This window comes from Rhipicephalus microplus, chromosome 4, assembly GCF_043290135.1.
Source record: "Rhipicephalus microplus isolate Deutch F79 chromosome 4, USDA_Rmic, whole genome shotgun sequence".
NCBI lineage: Eukaryota > Metazoa > Arthropoda > Arachnida > Ixodida > Ixodidae > Rhipicephalus > Rhipicephalus microplus.
The window spans coordinates 22,192,952-22,215,370 of record NC_134703.1 but is presented as its reverse complement, the minus strand read 5'-3'; the positions used below and the strand labels follow the sequence as shown (position 1 = coordinate 22,215,370).

The 22,419-nt window shown below is 47.6% G+C and overlaps 1 protein-coding gene across 1 annotated transcript in view; it reads left to right on the top strand.

The window, feature by feature from the left end:
- Positions 1-10,735: 10,735 nt before the first annotated feature.
- LOC119171715 (uncharacterized) overlaps positions 10,736-22,419 on the top strand; it is a 39,615-nt gene continuing 27,931 nt past the window's right edge. Inside the window, exon 1 of the mRNA XM_037422529.2 lies at positions 10,736-11,275. Coding sequence (XP_037278426.2) covers positions 11,129-11,275 — 147 coding nt within the window. The 5' untranslated portion in view covers positions 10,736-11,128. The remainder of the gene's footprint in view (positions 11,276-22,419) is intronic.

Here is a 22,419-nt window from a genome sequence, read left to right as displayed (position 1 = left end):
CCATGGCTGTTTCGGCGACCATTTGTGGAATGATGGCGGTGTGGGTGATACTAATACAAATTCAGCCTAAAGTAGGAACCATTTATTTTTCTTCGGGGTAGAATATTCAAGGTTGAGTAGCACACCAATTCGATCTCAACAGCATGTCAGTCAGTTTTACGATCGGTAGCCTGCTTTAGGTATGCTCCCTCTTCAAATATACAAGCCTGGAAAACGCTTGCTCATTCGCATATGTCGCAGAAAACTGCAACAGCTTTATGGCTATCTTATGGAGACAGGGAAATATAAGTCAGATCCGATGCAACGTACTGAATTTTCGTGGTGAAGCATATTTAAAATCAGACAGGGCATCTTTCACGGGACATATGACTCGTGAGCCTCCGAGATCGGAGAAGCAGGCTGTTCCAATCTCATGCCTAATGCGATATTGTGCTGCCTCCGGGATCGGCCCACCTTCAACTAAGCGATGATGTCATTAGATGACAGCATGTCACATCACATCATGCGGTCATGACGTTAAAGCCAGAAAATTTAGCGATCTGTCATGATCGCATATACGACGTCAGGTCAGATGGAGGTACGCGTCGGTGTACGTATGTATGAGTACACCGTGACTTTTGACACACTTGCTTGGTCTTTTTTTTTATCATTAATATTCACGCCACCACCGACAAGAACTCCCCATGGACCACTGGGTGTATACTGTCAAATCTGGAAAGTTGCTTCACTCACGACGCATATATGACGCTTTGGCCTTACCTAAAGAGAAAACGAAAAACAAGATCGAAGAAAGAGCAGTCCAGTTGACCATCGGCGTCTAGCATCCCGCAGCGTCGGGGACGAGTGATGAAAAAATCATCATCACGAAATTACGTCGTCATATGGCGTCACGAATAACCATAATGTGACGTCATTATAGCATCACGTGACATAAATATCGCGATAAAGTGATCGCATAGTAGAATTGGGCGCCGCCATAGTCCTCTCTGGGCATTGTTAGTGTGCGTGACCACGCAAAAAAATGCACTGCCGAGGCTGTGACATCGGCTTTTGTGCTCTCGGGAAACAGCCCAGAAAAGAGGAAATTCTCTCCGTAAAAAGAGTCCGTATATCCCATAAAATTTATGAGGGGGGGGGGGCGCTGCTGTAGCTCAGTTGGTAGAGCGTGGGACGCGCTATTTGAAGGTCACAGGTTCGGTCCCTGCCGGTGGCAAGTTATGTTCTCTCCTACGTTTCTTTCTTCACATTTACGTAACAATTATTACTAATAACATCGCCTATACTTTCGAATTCGCCTAGACTGAAGACGAATTCGCCTAGACTTGAAGAACGAACGACAGAAACTGATACGCAAGAAGCCAATCAATGAGCTAGCACTGAGAGGGAAAGTACAGGAATTCAGAGTGTCGCTGCAGAACAGGTACTCGGCTCTTAGTGAGGAAACCAACCTTAGCGTAGATACAATGAGTGATAATCTAACGAGTACCATTACGGAGCGTGCAGTGGAAGTTGGAGGCAGGGTAGTTAGACAGGACACTGGCAAGCTTTCCCGCAGGAAACGAAGAACCTAATTAAGAAGCGTCAAATCATGAAAGTGTCAAGTACAACAGACAAAATAGAACTGGCAGAGCTTTTGAAGTTGATTAATAGACTTAAGGTATGCGATGTAAGAAGGTATAACATGGAGAGAATTGAACACGCTCTGAAAAATGGAGGAAGCGTCAAAGCAGTGAAGAGGAAACTTGGGATAGGTAAAAGTCGGATGTATACACTAAGCGACAAACAAGGCAAAATAACAACCAATATGGATAGGATAGTTAAAATAGCGGAGGAGTTTTACAGAGATCTGTACAGTAGCCGAGACAACCACGACCTTAATACTATAAAAACTAGCAGTAACCCACATGACACCCCACCAGTAATGATAGAAGAAGTCAGAAAAGCTTTGGAGAGCATGCAAAGAGGCAAAGCTGCTGGTGAGGATCAGGTAGCATCAGATCTGCTGAAAGATGGAGGACAGATTGTGTTAGAAAAACTAGCCACCTTGTTTACGAGGTGTCTCCTGACAGGAAGGGTACCAGAGTCTTGGAAGAACGCTAACATCATATTAATACATAAGGAAGGGGATGACAATGACTTGAATAATTACAGGCCGATCAGCTTGCTCTCTGTAGTATACAAGCTATTTACAAAGGTAATTGCTAACAGAGTAAAGAAAACATTAGAATTCAATCAACCAAAGGAACAAGCAGGATTTCGAACAGGCTACTCAACAATTGACCACATTCATACTATCAATCAGGTAATAGAGAAATGCTCAGAGTATAACCAACCATTATACATAGCCTTCATAGATTACGAGAAGGCGTTTGATTCGGTAGAAATATTAGCCGTCATGCAGACACTGCAGAATCAGGGCGTAGATGAAGTATATATAAACATTCTGGAAGAAATCTACAGGGGATCAACTGCTACCATAGTGCTTCATAAAGAATTAAGGCGACAGAATACCGATCAAGAAGGGTGAAGGCAGGGGGACACAATCTTTCCATTGCTATTTACCACGTGCTTACAGGAGGTTTTCAGAAGCCTAGAATGGGAACAGTTAGAGATAAGAGTTAATGGAGAATACCTTAGTAACCTGCGCTTCGCCGATGACATTGCATTGCTGAGTAACTCAGGGGACGAATTGCAACTCATGATTACGGAGTTAGACAAGGAGAGCAGAAAGGTGGGTCTTAAAATTAATCTGCAGAAAACGAAAGTAATGTACAACAACCTCGGAAAAGAGCAGCGCTTCGAGATAGGTAATAGTGCACTTGAAGTTGTAAAAGGCTATGTCTACTTAGGGCAGGTAATAACCGCAGAGCCGAACCACGAGATTGAAGTAACTAGAAGAATAAGAATGGGGTGGAGCACATTCGGCAAGCCCTCTCAAATGATGACAGGTAGATTGCCACTATCCCTCAAGAGGAAGGTATATAACAGCTGTACCTTGCCGGTACTTAGCTACGGAGCAGAAACCTGGAGGCTTACAAAGAGGGTTCAGCTTAAATTGAGGACGACGCAGCGAGCAATGGAAAGAAAAATGGTAGGTGTAACCTTGATTGATTGATATGTGGGGTTTAACATCCCAAAACCACTATATGATTATGAGAGACGCCGTAGTGGAGGGCTCCGGAAATTTCGACCACCTGGGGTTCTTTAACGTGCACCCAAATCTGAGCATACGGGCCTACAACATTTCCGCCTCCATCGGAAATGCAGCCGCCGCAGCCGGGATTTGAACCCGCGACCTAGCTGCGGGTCAGCAGCCGAGTACCTTAGCCACTAGACCACCGCGGCGGGGCTAGGTGTAACCTTAAGGGACAAGAAGAGAGCAGAGTGGATTAGGCGACAAACGGGAGTTAAGGATATCATAGTTGAAATAAAGAAGAGGAAATAATGGACATGGGCCGGACATGTAGCGCGTAGACAGGATAACCGCTGGTCATTAAGGGTAACTAACTGGATTCGCAGAGAAGGGAAGCGGGTTAGGGGGAGACAGAAGGTTAGGTGGGCAGATGAGATTAAGAAGTTTGCGGGTATAAATTGGCAGCAGCAAGCACAGGACCGGGTTAACTGGCCGAACATGGGAGAGGTCTTTGTCCTGCAGTGGACGTAGTCAGGCTGATGATGATGATGATGATGATGATGATGATGATGATGATGATGATGATGATGATGATGATGATGATGATGATGATACTTTCTATGGCATCATTGTCGGTTAGTTCTCATTCAGATGATGGCTGCTGCAACACCTGGCCAGATTGTTATTGTGACAGCGTTATGATCAGCAACGTTTTTTTATTATTTTTTTTTCGGCCCCCAGCACTTACGCCACCGGAAAAGAAACCTCGGTGCGATGGCAGCGTCGGCAAAACAGCTGTCGTTCGAGAGCCGTGAGGGGTCATGAAGGGGACGCGGCCTGTCTTCTTCCGCAGGGCGCGGTCGTTCTCGGAGGGAACCCAGCCACGTCGGGGGTCTCGTACGCCTACGCCCGGACGTCGTCAGTCGACCACTCGCGGCCTTCTTACCGTTCTTGTTTCCTTCGCCCGTGGCCTCGCACGGGCCAGAGGTGAAAGCGCAGCGCATTTAGGGCGACTTCGCCTGGAGTGGACGGCCCGCGCTCAGACGCCTGCAAAAGTGGATTCAGGTGACGTGTCTGCGCCGATTAACTTGATCTGCTTGATCAGCTTATTCCATTTTTGTTTTCGTAGTATAATAATTTCAACCGCGCATCTTCGGTTCGTTACCATGCTGCTAAATGTAAGTACAGTGCTCTTTGCGTTTCGTCTGCACCAAAATGTGGGCGCCACGGCAGGGAATCGAACCCGCACTTTTGAGATCTGCAGCGTGTCATCCGTGCTTAGCTACCATGTGCACGACGGGTTTCTCTTTGAAGAAGATGCATAGGCATGCGAAGGGTTACCCTTCAGAAATTGGAGGGGGGGGGGGCGAAAGTTGTCGCAGTGCCCCCTCTCTAATACTTCAATGCATGGGGTTCACTTTGCCCTACCCCTCCCGAGTCACAGTGCCCCATCCCTATTATATCAATGTATATGGCTGACTTTGTGCTCCCTCTTGAGTGATTAGGAAAACGCCCCCCCCCCCCTGCCCCCCCCCTCTTCATATGCACGCCCTTGAGTAGGTACATAAGAAGAGGTAAGAAAATTAGTCGCTGACAGTGCTGTTTCTTTCAGCCTGTTGAGACAGGTAGATGTAAAAAACTTACAGGATTTAAGACGACTCGAAAGCGAAAGCCACTTGGTTTTGGATTGCCTTCGTGATTGGACAACATTTCACTAAGCTACGGTGCGATGTGATGACGTCATTAGTGTCGAGTGACGCCACAAGCTTTTGCCAGAATGTGACGGCATGTGGTCACGTCATCTCGTGTTGATGGTTTTCTTTGCTTCACGTGTTCCTGGTGCAACAGGGCGCGCAGACGGTCAAATTTCACGTTTGAACAGGCATATAAAGCTTTCGCCTTAATAATTATTGATAATCCTGGAGACGTTATAGACTGGCGTGTGGTCTTGCTAGTCTCTCTAAGCGTTGGGGATGACTATGGTGCTATTATATATATATATATATATATATATATATATATATATATATATATATATATATATATATATATATATATATATATATATATATATATATATATATATATATAAGAACCTACATGGAAAATCATCCCAGCGGCAATTTTGGCGAAACTTCACTTGTTGTATAGGCTCGTACCAATTTCATTCTACCGTAAGAAAATAATTGAGTGATTAGTGTTGTGATGGAAAACATACGCCTTACTTGTTGGTTTCCCCAGCGTGCCGCCAAGTGACCACTGTAGAAAGTTGGGGGGGGGGGGGGGGGCTCAGCCCTTTCAAATTCTCTCAGAGGGGGTGGGGCTCGCGCCTCCTGGCCACCCCGGCTGATACGCCTATGTTTGGCTACACTCCTGCTAATGTCATAGTCCTTGTCCCTACCTTTCTTTACCGCAGAATAGCCATTTTGTTCTTCTTGTGGCACATCAATATATGCCTTCTATATAGAGTTGCCGACATCTACAACTTTGCAAGACATTTTAGAAGGCCCATGATGTTGCGTTGGTCCTGGCAGTCCTGTCATGGGAGAAGCCATTGGCTCATCCAATGTGCCCCCAGGTGTACCTCTTAGGAACCTAAATAATATTTTTGTCCTGTTGTGTCTAAGTGTGTGCCACCGTGGTGGTACAGTGATTAAGGTGCTCGATCGGCTGTTGAGCCTCAAGACGGGGGTTCAACTCTGGTTGCAGCAGGTGAATTTCCACGGAGGCGAAACGCTGTATACTAAGTCGATGCACGCTAAAACACTGCTAGACATACCGGACACTTCACGATACGGTTAGCCTGATAAACATATCCGGCGGGATTTCACCTAGTCTATGTGCCCCTTTTACTCCCATTTTTAATTAATTAAACAGCTAAGTTTATCGGATTACCAGGTAAGATTATTTGTTAAAACGCAGCTCATTTCGCACGTGCGCACCGAGTATTACTGCATGAGGCGGATGCAAACAGAAAAAAAAAACAAGTATTTTACGCGTCATTTACGAGTCATGTAGACAACCCAGAGGAAACAGTTACAGGTGTCGTATAGTCGTCCTTTCCTGCCTGATTTTCCGCACAGCTTAACACAATACGAGCTCATCGGCTCAAAAGAAAAATTGGCATGGGATATTACTGAGAGCCAGGGCGTGGCAAGAAATTTTTTTCCAATATAAAAAAAAGGGGGGGGGGGAGATCCAACTATTTTTGTGTGTGTGTTCGTGCACGTGGTTGAGTATATATGCATACAAGCAAAACTCGAAAAAAAACTCCAGGGGAGGATTCATGGTAATAAGGGCTGCAGCGCGAGCACGAAGGTGCTAGAAGAAACGTGAAACGAAAAGCAAGGCAAGGAAAGCAAAGAGGACAACACGAGCGCTGACTACCAACTGAATTTTATTTTTTGCAGCCCACATGATAATACGTTTCTTCTAGCACCTTCGTGCTCGCGCTGCAGCCTTTATTACCATGAATTCCAACCAGCTAGCCCAAATAGCCGTTCTTCTTCCAGGGGAGGAGCAGTTGAACCTCCACCTATGATACCCCTTCCCCATGACTGCGTCAGAGATTAAATACCACTGCTTGTAATAATAATTTACCTATAGCTGTGCACACTCCTTGAGTTGTATTAGTGAGGAAACATGACCATTTAACGATTCGTGAGACCACACAGGTGGATCGAGCGAAAACAAAACAAAAAAAAAAGATGGCACGCGCGAACACGTTCGTTTTTATGTCACCATGTTAAGCGCACGTACATGAAAGACTTCGCGCTTGACTGCTGATGGTAAACGATGACAGAACCAACTACATCGGGCGTCGTGGCGAACGTATTTTCGTCATGTTATCCAACGAATGAAAACATCTCGAGAGAGTCGTTGCCCCGCTTTTCGTCAGTTCCATGACATGTAGAGTCTCCAAGTCGACCGCCTCGTTTGTGCTCTGCTTTTAAGCGCAGTATGAACCAACGAACTTAACAACGTCTTTTATTAAGCTTCCTCTAATCCATACTTGTTTATCGTATGGGCTCTTGCATTTCTAGTCTGTCTCTTATACAAACGATTACAAAATTAATTTTGCGCATATGCGGCTGATGCGCCACGCGCAGCATTGACAGCTCTGGCGTTCTACATTTGTGTACGATGTAGCGGGTTCGTTGCCCAACCACGAACGCCATCAAGGAAAAGAAATACGCTCGAAGAGCCATGGTAGGGGCCAGCTAATCGTACATTGAGCACCAAGCACTGTACATAGCGTACGTTCATGCCCTTAGCATTGTGTGCCCGATAAAGAGAGGCGAGAAGAGTTATTCCTTATTGGGTGCTCCAATTCTAAGTTGTGACTCAATACAACCGAAATACGAGTAAACCATGGCAGGAAATCACTACGTACACACAAAAAAAAAGGAAGAAGAGGACACAAATTCCTGCGTTCTCTGCGTGTTTTGTACGCCAAGGTCAATCAATCAATGAGTCAATCGATCGATCAATCGATCCGGGAAGCTTTATGTGTAGATTTTATGTCTTTCACTAAAAGATACCTTGGCTGATATATGCAGCTGTTTTGAAGGGCAAGTTTCAAAAATTAACAGGACATCACTATAAACTGTATTCTCGCGCGCTATTGAGCCCCAAGTCGCATGGGCGAAAAATCTGCTTTTTCGAACCACGCAGCAGAATTAAAGTGCGAAATCCGCATACGTCCGTTCCATTTACGCCGCAGTTCAACATAGCCACTGTTGGCGCGGAGCGCTTCCCTCTGCAAGGCGAAAACTAGCAGGTATACGTACGTACCATACATACGTCGCCCCCGCATTCGCATATACGCTTGCACGGAAGGATCATCGAGGCACGGCACGACCCGCACAGCTGTTTCATACGACGGGCCCTATAGGCGTGGTCAGTGATGTACGAACGTCCGAACGATGGACAGTCCTTCCATTCACTGGGCAAGTGACGACGCGACGGACCCGTGACAGTTGACCGGACAGGACGAGGTCGGCCACGACGAAGGTGTGAACCCACGTGGTGACCATGTCCATGCAGCGGCGTTGTTGAGTGCGCAGAAAAATGGTGCTTGCATCGAGGTCATCGTCGCGGAGGGGCTTTAGTAAAATAGCGTATCTTAAGCAGGCACCCATTCGTTGGCACGGAAGAGAAAAACTCGTCCCATGCACGTGCTGCTCAGAATTCTAATGAACAGTTATATCAGTAACGACTGGCTAACAAGTCAAGTCCAGTTCCTTGAAGTGTGGCAGCTTGGACTTGTTGGTATGACATGACGATAGTTATAGCGCGAGATCGCGCTATAACCAGTTCCTTGAGTCTGTGGCGCCCACCCACGCTGCATGCGGACCTCTTGTTCTTGTTCTCGTTGATCTTCTCTTGTGGCTCCCGTCCTTCTTTTCATATGCTATCCGTAACGGGATTGCTTCTTTGAATTGAAACTTGATGATGATGGCATTAATGATTGTGATGACGACCATGGTAATGATGATGTTCACGACTGTGCACGCAATTCCGTTCTACATAGTTGCTTATGCTTCCCACACACACGTGGGCGAAATATAACAAATAACGTTTCTGTCGCGGTCTAACGTTTTGCTGCCCCGCAGACGCGACCCGCGTGCCGTTCCCACGCCTCCCGATTGCGACCTTGCCCGCGCAGACGCAACTCGAGGCGCGTGCAATGCGATGCAGCAATCGAGACACAACACATGCACACGTGGACCGGCTTCAGACGTGCCTGAAGCTACGCCACACGTGTTCTGCAGGTTAGTTATCAGCGCGTTCTGAATGAATGCTTCCCGGTTAGTTACTTGTAGGTTCGTGTTTTTTCCCTTACCAAGTTCGACCGCAGCAAGCGCGTATCTCTGGGCGTTGCAAAAGTGACAGCTACGACAAGATAACGGAAAGAGTTATGAGTGTTATGAGCGGAGGCCGAGATATAGAAGCAACGAGCTTTCCTAGAACAAGTCACAGTCGTACCTATATGTAGTATATACAGCCATAGCGGCGCGCGATTCTGTTTCGCGGCTCATATAAGCAACAACAAATGGGCCTTGTCTCTTAGAGGTCCGCTGGAAATGCGAAGAAGCGAGCCTGTATCCCTGCAACATGCAGATTGTGTTTTTTTTATTTACTTGTATCATGTAAAGTCTGCTAGTGTTTTTCTTTTCTAGTTTATCTTGCTCTAGTATATCCTGGGTACATGTACTTGCAGCAGATGACTATAAAAAGAACACCCCCCTTTTTTTAATAATCAAATTAATGCAAGAAATAAGGTAGACTTGTGTAGTTGAACGAACAAGTAGTTTAAATCAGATTTCCGCGGGAATAATCCCGTTGAACCGTGGCATGTTTTAATGGGGGTCGTTTTATGGACGATTTATGACCAAGTGAGGCGCTGGTAACAATATTAAGGGTGCCGTGGCGGGATATTACAGCAGCACATGTTGCATTTGTTTGAAAGAAAGTGAAAGTCTTCGCTGCATTTTCGTCCCCGCACCAGTCACATCATGTCTGCTGCTTCCCACGTCTGTTACGTCTCTTTCCATTCTATGTTTACTGCGTTAGCGATAGGAGAATGCACGCATGAGTGTCGGCAGGATTTTGTCTTGAAGGAGGCAAAACTATTGCATCGCGGCAGGAGGGGGGTTTCAGGGGCGCAGTGCAGGTGTTCAGGGGCCGGTTCTGAGGTAGGCAAGTGCCCCATTTGCAACCCCCCCCCCTCCCCACCATCGACGCCCCTGGAACCGTCAGCTCGGGAAAAAGTGTCTCGTCTCGTGAGTCGACCATACGCAATCCGAAAGCTTGTGAGCCGCTGTTGATGGGAGTTTGACGAAAAGGCTACCAGCCGTGAAGCCACGATGTAAAATACGGCACTTTGGGCCGATAGTATACAGAAGATTGATGCTACTCGATAACTACTTTTTTATACTGTACAAAAACCATTTGACCACAACACCACACGTGCACACCCGATTCAATGGAACAGAAGTATTCCAGACGTGCGTACGTTTTCCACAGCGCTGAAGGTTTGTTGTCGGCCTCGACTCGAGAAGCACCATTGAGGTGCTGGCGGTACCTTTGGTACCTCTGAGAATACAGAATTGCTTTGACCTGCCTTTTGCCCCATCATCAGAAGTGCGCAATATTTCGCATTTTTTCTGTACTTATGTACCCTCTCTAACGGTGGACCAATGAGTATAGGAGATTTAATCCCTATGCAAGAGCATCATTGTGCCACTGATGTGCCATATCTTCTTTCCCCCACCGTGGTACATGTAGCACATGTGAGAACGTTGGTTCATTATTGCCACGACATGAAGGTGTAGTAATAAGTGCGCGTATATCACTTTCCAAGGAAAAGGGGGCGACGTTCCGAAAAAACAACAACGAATGTCGAGATCGGAAGCCGCAGCGGTAACGAAAAAGTGACGGAGAATCTATGCGTCAGCGCCGACGACGCGGTTGTCCCGCGTCTTCGACGGCATCGGCGATAAAATAGCAGCGCGCGTTGGGCCGCAGCGTTGACGCAAGGCGGCGAGGCGAGAGCTACCAGGCGAGGAGGGCAACGGAAGAGGAACTCGACATGGGCGCCCACTCAGTAGCGCTGCAGCAGGAGACCGGCGCACGAGGCCGCCCAAGCCGTCCGCCGGAGAGCGAGCGTAGCAACCACTTGGACGGCAACAACGCCTGTACGCGCCGCGCCCACCGAGCGTCGCGCCTCTCACAGAAGCTGCAGCGTGTCCCCTACAAGCGAACGCAACAGGTTGGGGTGTGCAGACAGAGTTGCCGTCGAGATCTTCGCGAGTACCTTCATCGTTTTTCGCGAATATACCGTTGCGTGTGTGACTGCGGATCGCTGCGGACTCTTGGGACAACAGCCGCGTCCTTCTGTGTAAATGATCCCCGAGACGACGCAGACGACGACGTCGTCTTGACGGTCCCCCGGGTTGCGTAAACGCGTAACATTGACTGGCACGGACCAGGATGGCGGACCAGGAAGCGGGTACGTCTAGGAACAACAACGCAGTCGGTGTCGCCGCCACAAACGGCACTGGCAACCACGTACCGCATCGCAACAGCATCCACGCACCAGCGGGCAGGACGACAGAAGACACCATTTGTCCGGAAGATGTGAGTACACTGTTGTGCGATACGGCATTAACTGTCTGCGTTCAGACCTTTCCTCCTAGTCGCGGCCGAATGCGCGTTGTAAGTGGCAATTGTGTCGTTACTTTCGTGGAGTCGTTAGTGGGATTGAAGACTTGCGACTGATTTAAGGGACATGCATATGTTTAATGAAAGCTGGAGATACCAGCCAGTGCAAGTAGTCGGCATGCTACTTCAACTGATTACGAATGGGCTGGTGCGAATGGTTCGTTACCGATACAAGTCTCTAATCAACATAGATCTGTCAAACGCGTTTCTGCTCCTGCGGAGATTGTACTGATTGATACTGCAAAGATCAGCTGGACCGGTTGACCAACGGAAATAACCGTCGCTGAGATGAGCCTTCAGACCATGACGACGACCTCCAGGCACGACTTCTGTCGAAAGGTGCACGCCTTAGGGACTATATAGGCGCTGAAAGGGAGCGTGGTGATGCGAGCGCGAGATGCCGCACGTAGCTTCGGTAGTATAGTGTAGACGGCGCGCACCTGTACACCTGTCGTAGTGCTCTGGGTGCTGGACGCCAGCCAGGGCGGCCTTCACGGATGAACAGACGCGCGTGAGCGAAAAGAAAGGCGCAGCAATCGCGCTGCACACCCCACCGAACACGGGCGGCATTGTGCCCCGCCCGGACGTAACCGTAAAGTTTATGTGCTATTCATAGGTTTTAGTTTTTGCCAGATTCCACAGAAGAGCCACGACCCGGTTATACCTGGCCCCCGGAAGGGTTAGGTAAAGTTTCACGGCTCAGCAGCCAAATCCTAACGCGGTGAGCTTACAAAGAAGTTACAATGAAGAGATTATATTCCACGGTATGCCCCACCGCGGTGGCCTAGTGGCTAAGGTACTCGGCTGCCGATCCGCAGGTCGCGGGATCGAATCACGGCTGCGGCGGCTGCATTTTCGATGGAGGCAAAAATGCTGTAGGCCCGTGTGCTCAGATTTGGGTGCCCGTTAAAGGACCCCAGGTGGTCGAAATTTCCGGAGTCCTCCACTACGGCGTCTCTCGTAATCATATGGTGGTTTCGGAACGTTAGACCCCACATCATTATTCCACGGTACGGAGACATCGTTGTGGCGTTGCGCTCGAAATATTAACGCCCGATTGATATAGGAGATAGGTGTTGTCCTCTGTTAATATGTTTAGACGGCTCAGATAGCAGGCCGGCCTTTACAAACAACAGCGACAATTCGACAGCATTCTTGTAGGCATTCAGAAACGAACAAGATGACACGCCTTTAAATGCAAGGGCTTTCCTGGCAGCTCATGTTGTCCCACTTGTGAGTGCGAGCTCTCTCTGAGCGTCCTGCAGTGAAGACGCACCGTACACGTGAGAACGAGAGACTCCGCCTGTCAATCAACTTCGTTAGTAGAGCAAGCAGAGTCTCATCATTGCAACATTCCTGTAAGGTCCTGGAAAAGACGCACTTCCACGAGCGAAACACAATGCGCACGAGAAAAACACATTGCGCTGCGTTTAGTTTTCTTGCTTTTTTTTTTGCTTCGTTTCTTTCGCGCACCGCCGTTAAGAAAAAAAAACACAGATAGAAAAGATGACACGCACATTGGGCGCAGGTCGCAGGAGGCAAAATGGGCTTGCTTTTGTGCACGTACACAGTCATCATTTCCTTTATAGTGTGCCAATGCTCACGTCGTCGCACTCTCGCGAAAATCGAATCGTAGAAAGAGGGAGAATTGTTGCTCCACAAATATTTCCGCTAACGTGTGTCTGACTGCCCGCGTTCTTCTAACGTGGAAAACGACGTATGAGAGAAAGAGATAGATAGATAGATAGATAGATAGATAGATAGATAGATAGATAGATAGATAGATAGAGAGAGAGAGAGAGAGAGAGAGAGAGAGAGAGAGAGAGAGAGAGAGAGAGCTATTTCAATGGGGAGCTGGTGAGGTTTGCCTGGTTTTTCACCTGACAGGCTACTCCAGGTGCCGGGTGATGACAATGATACATACAATGATAAACACACAACACATACAGTTACGTACACGCATAACAGTCACATAACACATACAGTCACTCACACGTACTACACTATTTACAAAGTTTCGTTCGAGCCTGTGGCCCGTAAGAATGTCAGTAGCGCTTTTGTGGAGTCTAACGCACTGGAGCTGTTCTGCCATATGCCTAGAATATTTTTCAAATCCAAGTTTGTGTCCTGTTGCATTTTTAAGGCCATCTTCAGAGACTGTCTCTCTGATGTATATATCGTGCACGCACAGGGGACATGGTGCATGGTGTATGTCTTCAACGACGTTACATTGTGCACAAAATTCTGAGTCTGACAGTCCAATTTTCTTCCTGAAGTAATTCGTATATGCAACGTTCAATCCGATGCGGTGTAAACAAATGGTAAAATGGTAAGGACTTTGGAGAGGACTTGAGAAAGAGCTCGTCGATTATACTACATTGAGTAAATAAAAAAAAAACATTAAATAGAGAATAAGAGGGAACGAAGTTTTTTTTTTTTTGTCATTCTGACATACTATGTTGTTCGTCAAAAGGCGTTGAAGCTGCTTGGATGTGGTCTGTCGGTCTGTCATGGTAAGGTAAAATGTTCGAATGCAATGAATTTTTCGACGCACAGCCAATGAGCGGGGTAACTGTACGAGTATACCTACTACTACTACTACTACTACTACTACTACTACTACTACTACTACTACTACTACTACTACTACTACTACTACACCCTGATAATTATAAATATACAAGTGTTACGACGGGAGTTAACGCTGCGAGTACCTGCAGCAATTAACACCACCGCCGCTCTAAATGTGGCAAATACATATGCATGACTTTATTAAGGCTTGGATTGCGGCATCAATGCAGTTCTGTGAATGGAGACAGATATCGGCTCAGCCTTTGCAATGTCTCGAAAAATGCGACGCGCAGCTCATATTAATCGCCTCGTGAAGCCACCTTCGCAGCTCCACACAGACGAAGGCGTCATCTCACGCACACATTGATTCCCATGCCCCCTGGCTCTTTCTCCTCTCGTTTCTTTTCCTGGCCTTGAACGGAAAAGTTTTGGGCTTGTGCAACGTGATCGTGTGGCTCTCTCTCACCTCCCCTCTCCAGAGCGATCGAGACGGGTGATATAGGGCGAGAGCTCTATTGAGTATGATCCGGTTTTGAGTGCCCTAATTTCTTGCGCTTGGCTAATCCGGATCGCGGGAGCGCTGCTTAATTAATTGTGTGTGAGCAATATATACATAAATATATATATATATATAAGAAAGAAAAGTGGGTGAAAAGACTTTTACTTCTTCACATTTACATTAGAATTCAGTCTAATAACTTCCCCTATACTTTCCTTGGCATTATTGTCAGTTAAATTATATATATATATATATATATATATATATATATATATATATATATATATATATATATATATATATATATATATATATATATATATATATATATATATATATATATATATATAGTCCAGTAGATCCTCCGTGAGCGGTCACAACGTGGTTTATTTCGACGTTTCGGCCTAGAGTCTGGCCTTCATCAGGACCTTTAATCCTGATGAAGGCCAGACTCTAGGCCGAAACGTCGAAATAAACCACGTTGTGACCGCTCACGGAGGATCTACTGGACTATATGCAACGCTACGGCCACTCAACCACCATGCCTGCCTATATATATATATATATATATGTATGTGTGTGTGTGTGTGTGCGCGCGCGTTATGTAGCGTACACATGGTACATGCGTTGCTTTTGGTAGAAAGGGGCAGCGGAAAAAAGTAAAGTGTAATGAAAATGTGTTAGCTATTCTTAATTATACCCCAAACACTAAATATTTTTTTGTTTTTCCTCGACTCCCTTACTGTTTTCGTACAACGCTACTAGTTTCACGAGAAAAATGCGTCTAACAGATGCGGGTCCTAAACCAGAATGGAGGGGGAGGGGGATAACAATATTAACACGAAGACGGTAGGAGAAGAGGAGAAAGAAGAAGGCAGTTCATTTGATGATGATGCTTCGGAGCACGTTGACAAATCCACAGATGATAGGATTAAACCACATCCCACCATTATGTATCTCATTGCACATACAACGGGTTAATCACTGTTCGCGGCGTTTGTTAACATTTACGTGTCCACTAACGAGCCGTTTAGATGGAGCGCGGACGAATAAATTGCCGCTTTGATTAACTAATTACACGAGCAAGTAGCGAGATCGGTTTGTGCCACATCCAGTTAGTGTCCACTATATTTACAGCTATACCTAGCAATCTGCAGAAGACTGCCGTCAATGAGAAAAACATCGACAACGCACGCACGCACGCACGCGCACACACACACACACACACACACACACACACACACACACACACACACAAATCGCACAAGAAGTCCGTACATGGGGGTTAACAAGCGAGGCTGAATCTATACCTTTAATCCTATCCTCTGAATCCCTCCTTATCCCTTGTGAGCTACTGTTGAGGTGTCGCACCAGATGCAGACAGTTACGGGGCTCATTTTTCTATTCTTTTCCTTCTTATAACCACAATGAAACGATTGGCCGCGTTGTCCAGGCGTTTATCACGAGCTGGGATCTATTGAAGTGTCTTGGGTTGTAGCTTTCGATTTATCTACCATTACATTTGGGAGATGCGTGTATCAAACCTAGCGTTTCGAGACGTTAGCTTAGAGGATACCTATAAAGGATTTTATGAGATAGCGATTCGCTCGGCGGCTGGTATCATCCCTAGCCACATTTACTGACAAAACCTGAAGAAAAACGTGCGCAAGCGTGGAAACTGTCCGGGAAGCGTCTGCTATAGCATGCTTCTTCATTGAACTTTTTGCGCACTCAGAGATAGTCAAATTTTGCCACCTCCGGGCTTCTCCGTGAAACAAAATGAAAAAAGTATAGGACGACCTCCACTCAACCAAAGTCGAGTCTTGAATGCAGAAAAAAAAAATGATAGAAAGGCGGACCAAAAAGCTGTTGCTAGACATATTCGCCGATAAAATTTTTAAAAAATGACTAAGATACAAAAAAGAAGAAGAAAAACACACACACGCACAAAGCGACGACACTTTGTCATCATCACGGCTCTGGTGACGACGCAGACTAGCTTTGTCATTTCTTGACGGTCAGTATGTCAGGCAGTACGAACATATCCGCCACGGCGGCCTAGAGGTTATAGCACTTGACTGCGTCATTCCCGGTTGCGCCGGGAATGGCGCAACCGGGAATGGCGAAATCGTCGGAGGCGAAATGCTATAAGCCCGCCCGCGTGCTTGGATTTCGGTGCTCGCTAAGGAATCCCCTGCGGTCAAAATTTTCGAAACCCTCCACATCAGGGGCGGCGCCAGGATGTTTTTACTGGGGGGGCAACCACGAAAAGTGAGTTCCTCCGGGGGGGCAAGCTAGCTCTGCTCCTACTAGGTTTTCAATATATGCTTCCGGGCACTTGGGTGGGCATAGGGGGGGCAGGCGAGAATTTTGGGAAGGCTCCAGCCCACCCTTGCCCCCCCCCTGGCGCCGCCCCTGCTCCACATGTTGCATTTCTAATAACCATGTGGTGGTTTTGGGACATAAAACCATCCAACAGTTATCGTTAGAAGTAAGCACCAACCCGGCCAAGCGCAAGTTCTTCTGCGAATAAAAGACCGATTACAGCTGAGCTAATCGACACTTGAGGCTCCCGCAACTACGAGAACGGAAAACTGGTGCAGGGGGGGAAGCGGTCTTGATTCTACGAGAAGGCCGTTATAAATTCGTGCGAACGGGCGCCTTGAGTGGCAGTCACTTGTGGCACGTTTGGAGTGCCTTCAGCTCAATGCCTGCGAACAAACACGCTATACGCTGGTGGTCAAGGTCACCCCGGCGGCTTCCCTTTCTGTTCGCCGCCATTAGTCGTCGACGGGGGCCATTTGCGAGGAGAGAGCTCGCCGAGAGGAAATATCGTGCCACATAGTAACAGCATGTTCGCGCATACGATGGTGCAGATCTGTAGAACGCGTGTATTGGTAGCGGTGGCTTTCAACTTCCCGTAATGTATACCGTCGCCGCACCTGTTCTGTTAATATGACTGTACGCATACGCTAACAGCCCTTTTTCCTGTTGTGCGGCATTTCCATTTTTCGTACACCAATGTAAACTAGGCATTTCGGGACCAGCCTTAGTTGAAGTAAATTGAAATCAACTCTGGCCGAGTGCTGGTGGGTTTCTTTTCCTTTCGTTATTATTATTTTTTAGCAGCTTTATAAGTGACTGTAAACCCTGCCGTTTACCATCGGTCAGTTGCCTTTCGCGAACTCAAATCCTTATACGTAGAGTGCACATCACAATTATTCAACAGACAGAAAGCACGTCAATTAAAGTAATGACGTAGTAACTCATTACTCTTTATAGACGAATGAGGCCAGAGGCAGGACAAAGCGTATCCCTGTCTTCATCGCCCGCCTCTCTTTCTTATATTCTTCGCGTGACTTGTGCAGTAACTTACTCACGAACCAGCTAGCACTAAGATAAGACCTTTATTCTTAAGGGTTTGTGACAGAATTCATACTATCTCGTTGAGTAAGCCAGTGTCCCTAAAGGAAGGTTGCCTTTGACGGTTATCAGCATAAGCGTGCGCCGGGTTCTAAATTAGCGGATGCCAACCGCAGGTCACCCCTCCTCCCTCCCCCGCTTTGCTGGTCGAGTCTGAGTACAGTCAGCCCCCAATGAATGCAAGAATGAAATGAAGTGATCACGTGTTTTTTCACAACGGCCTGCCATCGGTCCCCAGCTTTCCATTGGTAAATGTGGCAAGTGAAGAGCTCTGAGTATATGCAGCATTGGACAACAACGTTGTTGTCAAGAAACATGCGCTACTATAACCCTGCACAATAAACAATGACCTGACAGGCCCGAGTGAGTAAAAGGATTTTATTTATTTATTTAATACATACTGCGGACACTAAGTGGTCCAAGCAGGAAGGGCACGTCACGCATACCACAGGCGTAATGACGTACATCATACGAAAAACACACTTTGTTTTACACGCTACAATACACTTCGTTATGTAACAACATCACGCTTCGCTCTATACACTACAATAAACTTCAATATGCAAAGCAACAACACACCCGGTTCCACAACACTACATTACACTATGTTCCACAACACAAGCAGTAACTTACGCCAAACAACGACAATACATTGCATACCTCATACTTTACAATACGTTACACATACGTTACAATGAATGAGGTTCGCATAACTTGTTCCAGTCCGACACTGTTCGCGGAAAAAAAGAATACATGAAGGCATCGGTTCTCGCAAAAAATGGGGTTAGCAAATTGGGATGATGATGACGCAGAATTGGCGCCCCCTTTTAGATAAAAGGCAGGAGGACCCCCCCCCCCCCCCTCTTCACTTACGTGCACACCCATGGTTATCAGCATAGCAGGAAGGGATAAGAGTCGCAGGCTTGCACCATATACTCAATAAGTGGGCGCCGCCCTTATTCGCCGTGACGGCCCGCTTCGGTCTGCCATGACGGTTTCGCCTCCGCATCCGGCTACGCGTGCCTGGCCCATGATGCCAGCGCCATCGTGAGACTCCACTCAGCTCAGTACGCAGGGTGTCGCGAAGGGTATCGTCCTAGAGCCCACGCCGCCAAATAAAAACGCGCACCATCCATCGGTCGTGTTAGAAAAATAGAGGAGCTGGCCTGACTGAAACGCCGGCCGATACGTACATAACTCGCCGAGTGACTGGTGACTGTTTATTCAACACCCGAACGGTGTTTTCACAGTTGCTGTCCTCGTTTTTTTTTTTTGTTTTTCAACTTTCTTTAAAAACACTGTTTCACACAGAAGCGAAACTGGCGTTAGAAACTCTCAAACCAACGCAGGCGCAGTTTAGTTGTTTAGCGCACGAAGAAACGAATTCCTGATCCCCTCCCACTCAAATATGAATTCAAGCTATAGCGACTGACAGCTCCCACAAAGTTTCTTTCTATGTAATGTGTCGTGCGTCCCAACGGCCCCGTTTTGAAGCTGACTCACGTGCCACGACGACTACGAAACACACACACACACACACACACACACACACACACACACACACACACACACACACACACACACACACACACACACACACACACACTCAACGCAGGGCTTGGAGCAAGACACTAACCGGGTGTCACGCAGCCTATATGGTTAATATGCAGTGTTCTTTTTTTTTCTCCTAAGGCTGTAACGTCGGAGAATTGGAAGGACTCGCCTGTAACCGCGGCCTTTCAATGAACTAAATCGTTTTGTGCACCGCTTGTCCAGAGTACTTAGTGACGTGAAACAAGACCAGGCACTGTATGCGATAGATAGACTGCCTCCCCGGCTTCGAAAACGGCCTTCCATTGCGGGCGTACTCTGGAAAAAAACACTGCGGGGCCGAGTTGTATATGTATATCTGAGCAACGGCAGTCGGTGGCCACATTAACGGTATCCGAGTCCCTTCGTCTCGTTCAACGATAGCCTATACGCGTTGCTTTCCTGTCTCTGTTCCAGCCGTTACACGGCTGAAAGCCAAAAGGGAAAAAAAAAAAATAACTGAAACACGCTCAACAGATGGGGATCTCCGCGTGTCCTCGCCGTGCAAGCAGGCGCGCCACTTTTCGTCAGCCCACGCTGCAACGGCAATCGTTCCAGCGGTCGACAGGATCGCGTGGGAGTCTTTTCACCCGAGTACGTGTCGAGACGATGCTCGAGTGAGTCCGACTTGTGTGTGCGCGCGCGTGGGTGCTCACGGAGAACGAGGCTACTACGCGTGCTGCGTACATACACCCTTTCTGTGCACACACTGCATGCACTTTGTGGAGCGGCGACTTGGAGCGTTTACTCCGACGAGGAGAAGGACGCGGCCACCAGATGGCGCCGCGCGAGCGTGCGACGACGCCTAAGTGGGTCGTCGCTGCAACCGAGCGCGACGTCAAGGTCTTTTTTTTTTCCTTGCTCGACTCTCCGCGAAGAGGAGGAGCCCCGAAGAGGTGCCCCTCCGAACGCGCCGGGCAGCGACGGCCCTTGCTTACTACTGCTATACCAACCAGTCTAGTTGGAGATGCGTGGGCAAGCAGCGCCATCTCATAGAACAACGGTTCTCTCGCTAACGAAATAATATATACGCGGCAGTTCGCACTGTGCATGCGCAAACGAAGAAGACGTCCCGAATTTTCCTAAGAGGGACCATGTGGTGGGCGAAGCACTTAAGGAATTGTAGCAGAAGCGTAGTATAACACGTGTATTATGTTTATTGCATTGTTATACAAGAGCGAATATAGCAGCAACCAACAGTTTAGCCAGAGTACAATTCATTAAGAATACAACTGATTGGGATCACACTCACTCGGAAATATTTCTCTTCCTGTATAGAACGTGTGCTACTGATTGGGTGCGAACGTTTAACGACGCGTGACATTCTTTGAAGGGATACTCGCGCATCGCTTTTCATGGCGAATTTCGCAGGCAGCGAATGTAAGATCAATTCAGAGGGTGTTTCTTCATTTATTTATACATATTTGTCACAGAAGCACATCACGACGCAGCCGAGTTAATGGCTGTCACACACTTCGGGTGAGGCCCCGCCGATCCAACATCGACGTGCGGCAGACTCGCAGGCTTCCACTTTACGCTTCGGCCTGCGACGCCTGAAAGGCCTCGAAGTGGCACATTTCGAATTTATTTGCGGGTTGGTCGACCCGTGCGGGGTTGCACGTGTGGTGATGTGTGGGCCTGACCGACGCACTCATAAGCAGACACGGAGTTCGATTACACATAAACAAGCATTTAATTGGAACACTGGCAAAGGCAGGAGTTAAGAAAAATAACAGAGAGGAGTAACACTGATACGCAAAGGAAAGAACAGCTATATAACAAAATATGCTAAAAAAACACTACAAAAGATACAGACTAAAGACAAATATGCGGAACATTATTAAAATAACAACAAGATGGAAATCAAAGGAGAGAGACACTAGAAATTAATTACAGAATGATCATGGTGGCGCTTTAGAATTTAAACGTGCGACGCAGCGCACACTACAAATATTTAAAAAAAAAAAAGCTGGTTAAAACAAGTTTACGGTTTAACAAAAAAAGTCACAATAAAAAGTTCCATACGGACCAAACCAGCCCTTGGTGCACGTAGGGGAGTTGACGGGTGCCGCTGAATGTCTCGCCGGCTTGGTAGACGACGAGGGTGCCCGGAATTGCAGCCGTCTCAATACGTTGCGCGGGTCACTCCGTGCTCGCCGCCTACGCGAGACTCGCGACACCGACGACCGCACTTGTGGCTGGTTGTACGTCAACTGCTCTTCCGATGCAGTTCAAACCGCCTCAGGGGCGTACACGTGCTCCCGTCTCATCTGGGAGTAATATTCCTTGTTTAGATCGCCGGTGCCCCTTCCGGTACCGGTGCAGGGAAGACGAGCCGGCGCCACGTTGGGTCGTTATAGTCGCCGGATGTCGTCCCCCAACACAAAAGCGCCCTTCCTTGGTAGGTGGGGCCCGCGGATGCTCCGAAAATTGGAGTCGTTTGTGACAATGGCACATACTGTACTATAGCGTTCACTGAACCTTTCTTTTAGAACAATGGGAATTGACGTTAAAAGGTTCAGCTCTTTGGCGTGTCGATCGACGACGGCATTTATGCACTGCTTTGACGCAACATTGGTGCATGAAAGGTCTCCATGTGCATCCCGTTCTTCCGCGGCCCTATGTTGTAGAGTCTGATTGATTGATTTGTAGGGTTTAACGTCCCAAAACCACCATATGATTATGAGAGACGCCGTAGTGGAGGGCTCCGGAAATTTTGATCACCTGGGGTTCTTTAACGTGCACCCAAATCTGAGCACACGGGCCTACAACATTTCCGCCTCCATCGGAAATGCAGCCGCCGCAGCCGGGATTCGAACCCGCGACCTGCGGGTCAGCAGCCGAGTACCTTGGCCACAAGACCACCGCGGCGGGGCATGTTGTAGAGTCTGCCCCGCCATGGTGGTCTAGTGGCTAAGTTACTCGGCTGCTGACCCGCAAGTCACGGGATCGAATCCCAGCTGCGGTGGCTGCATTT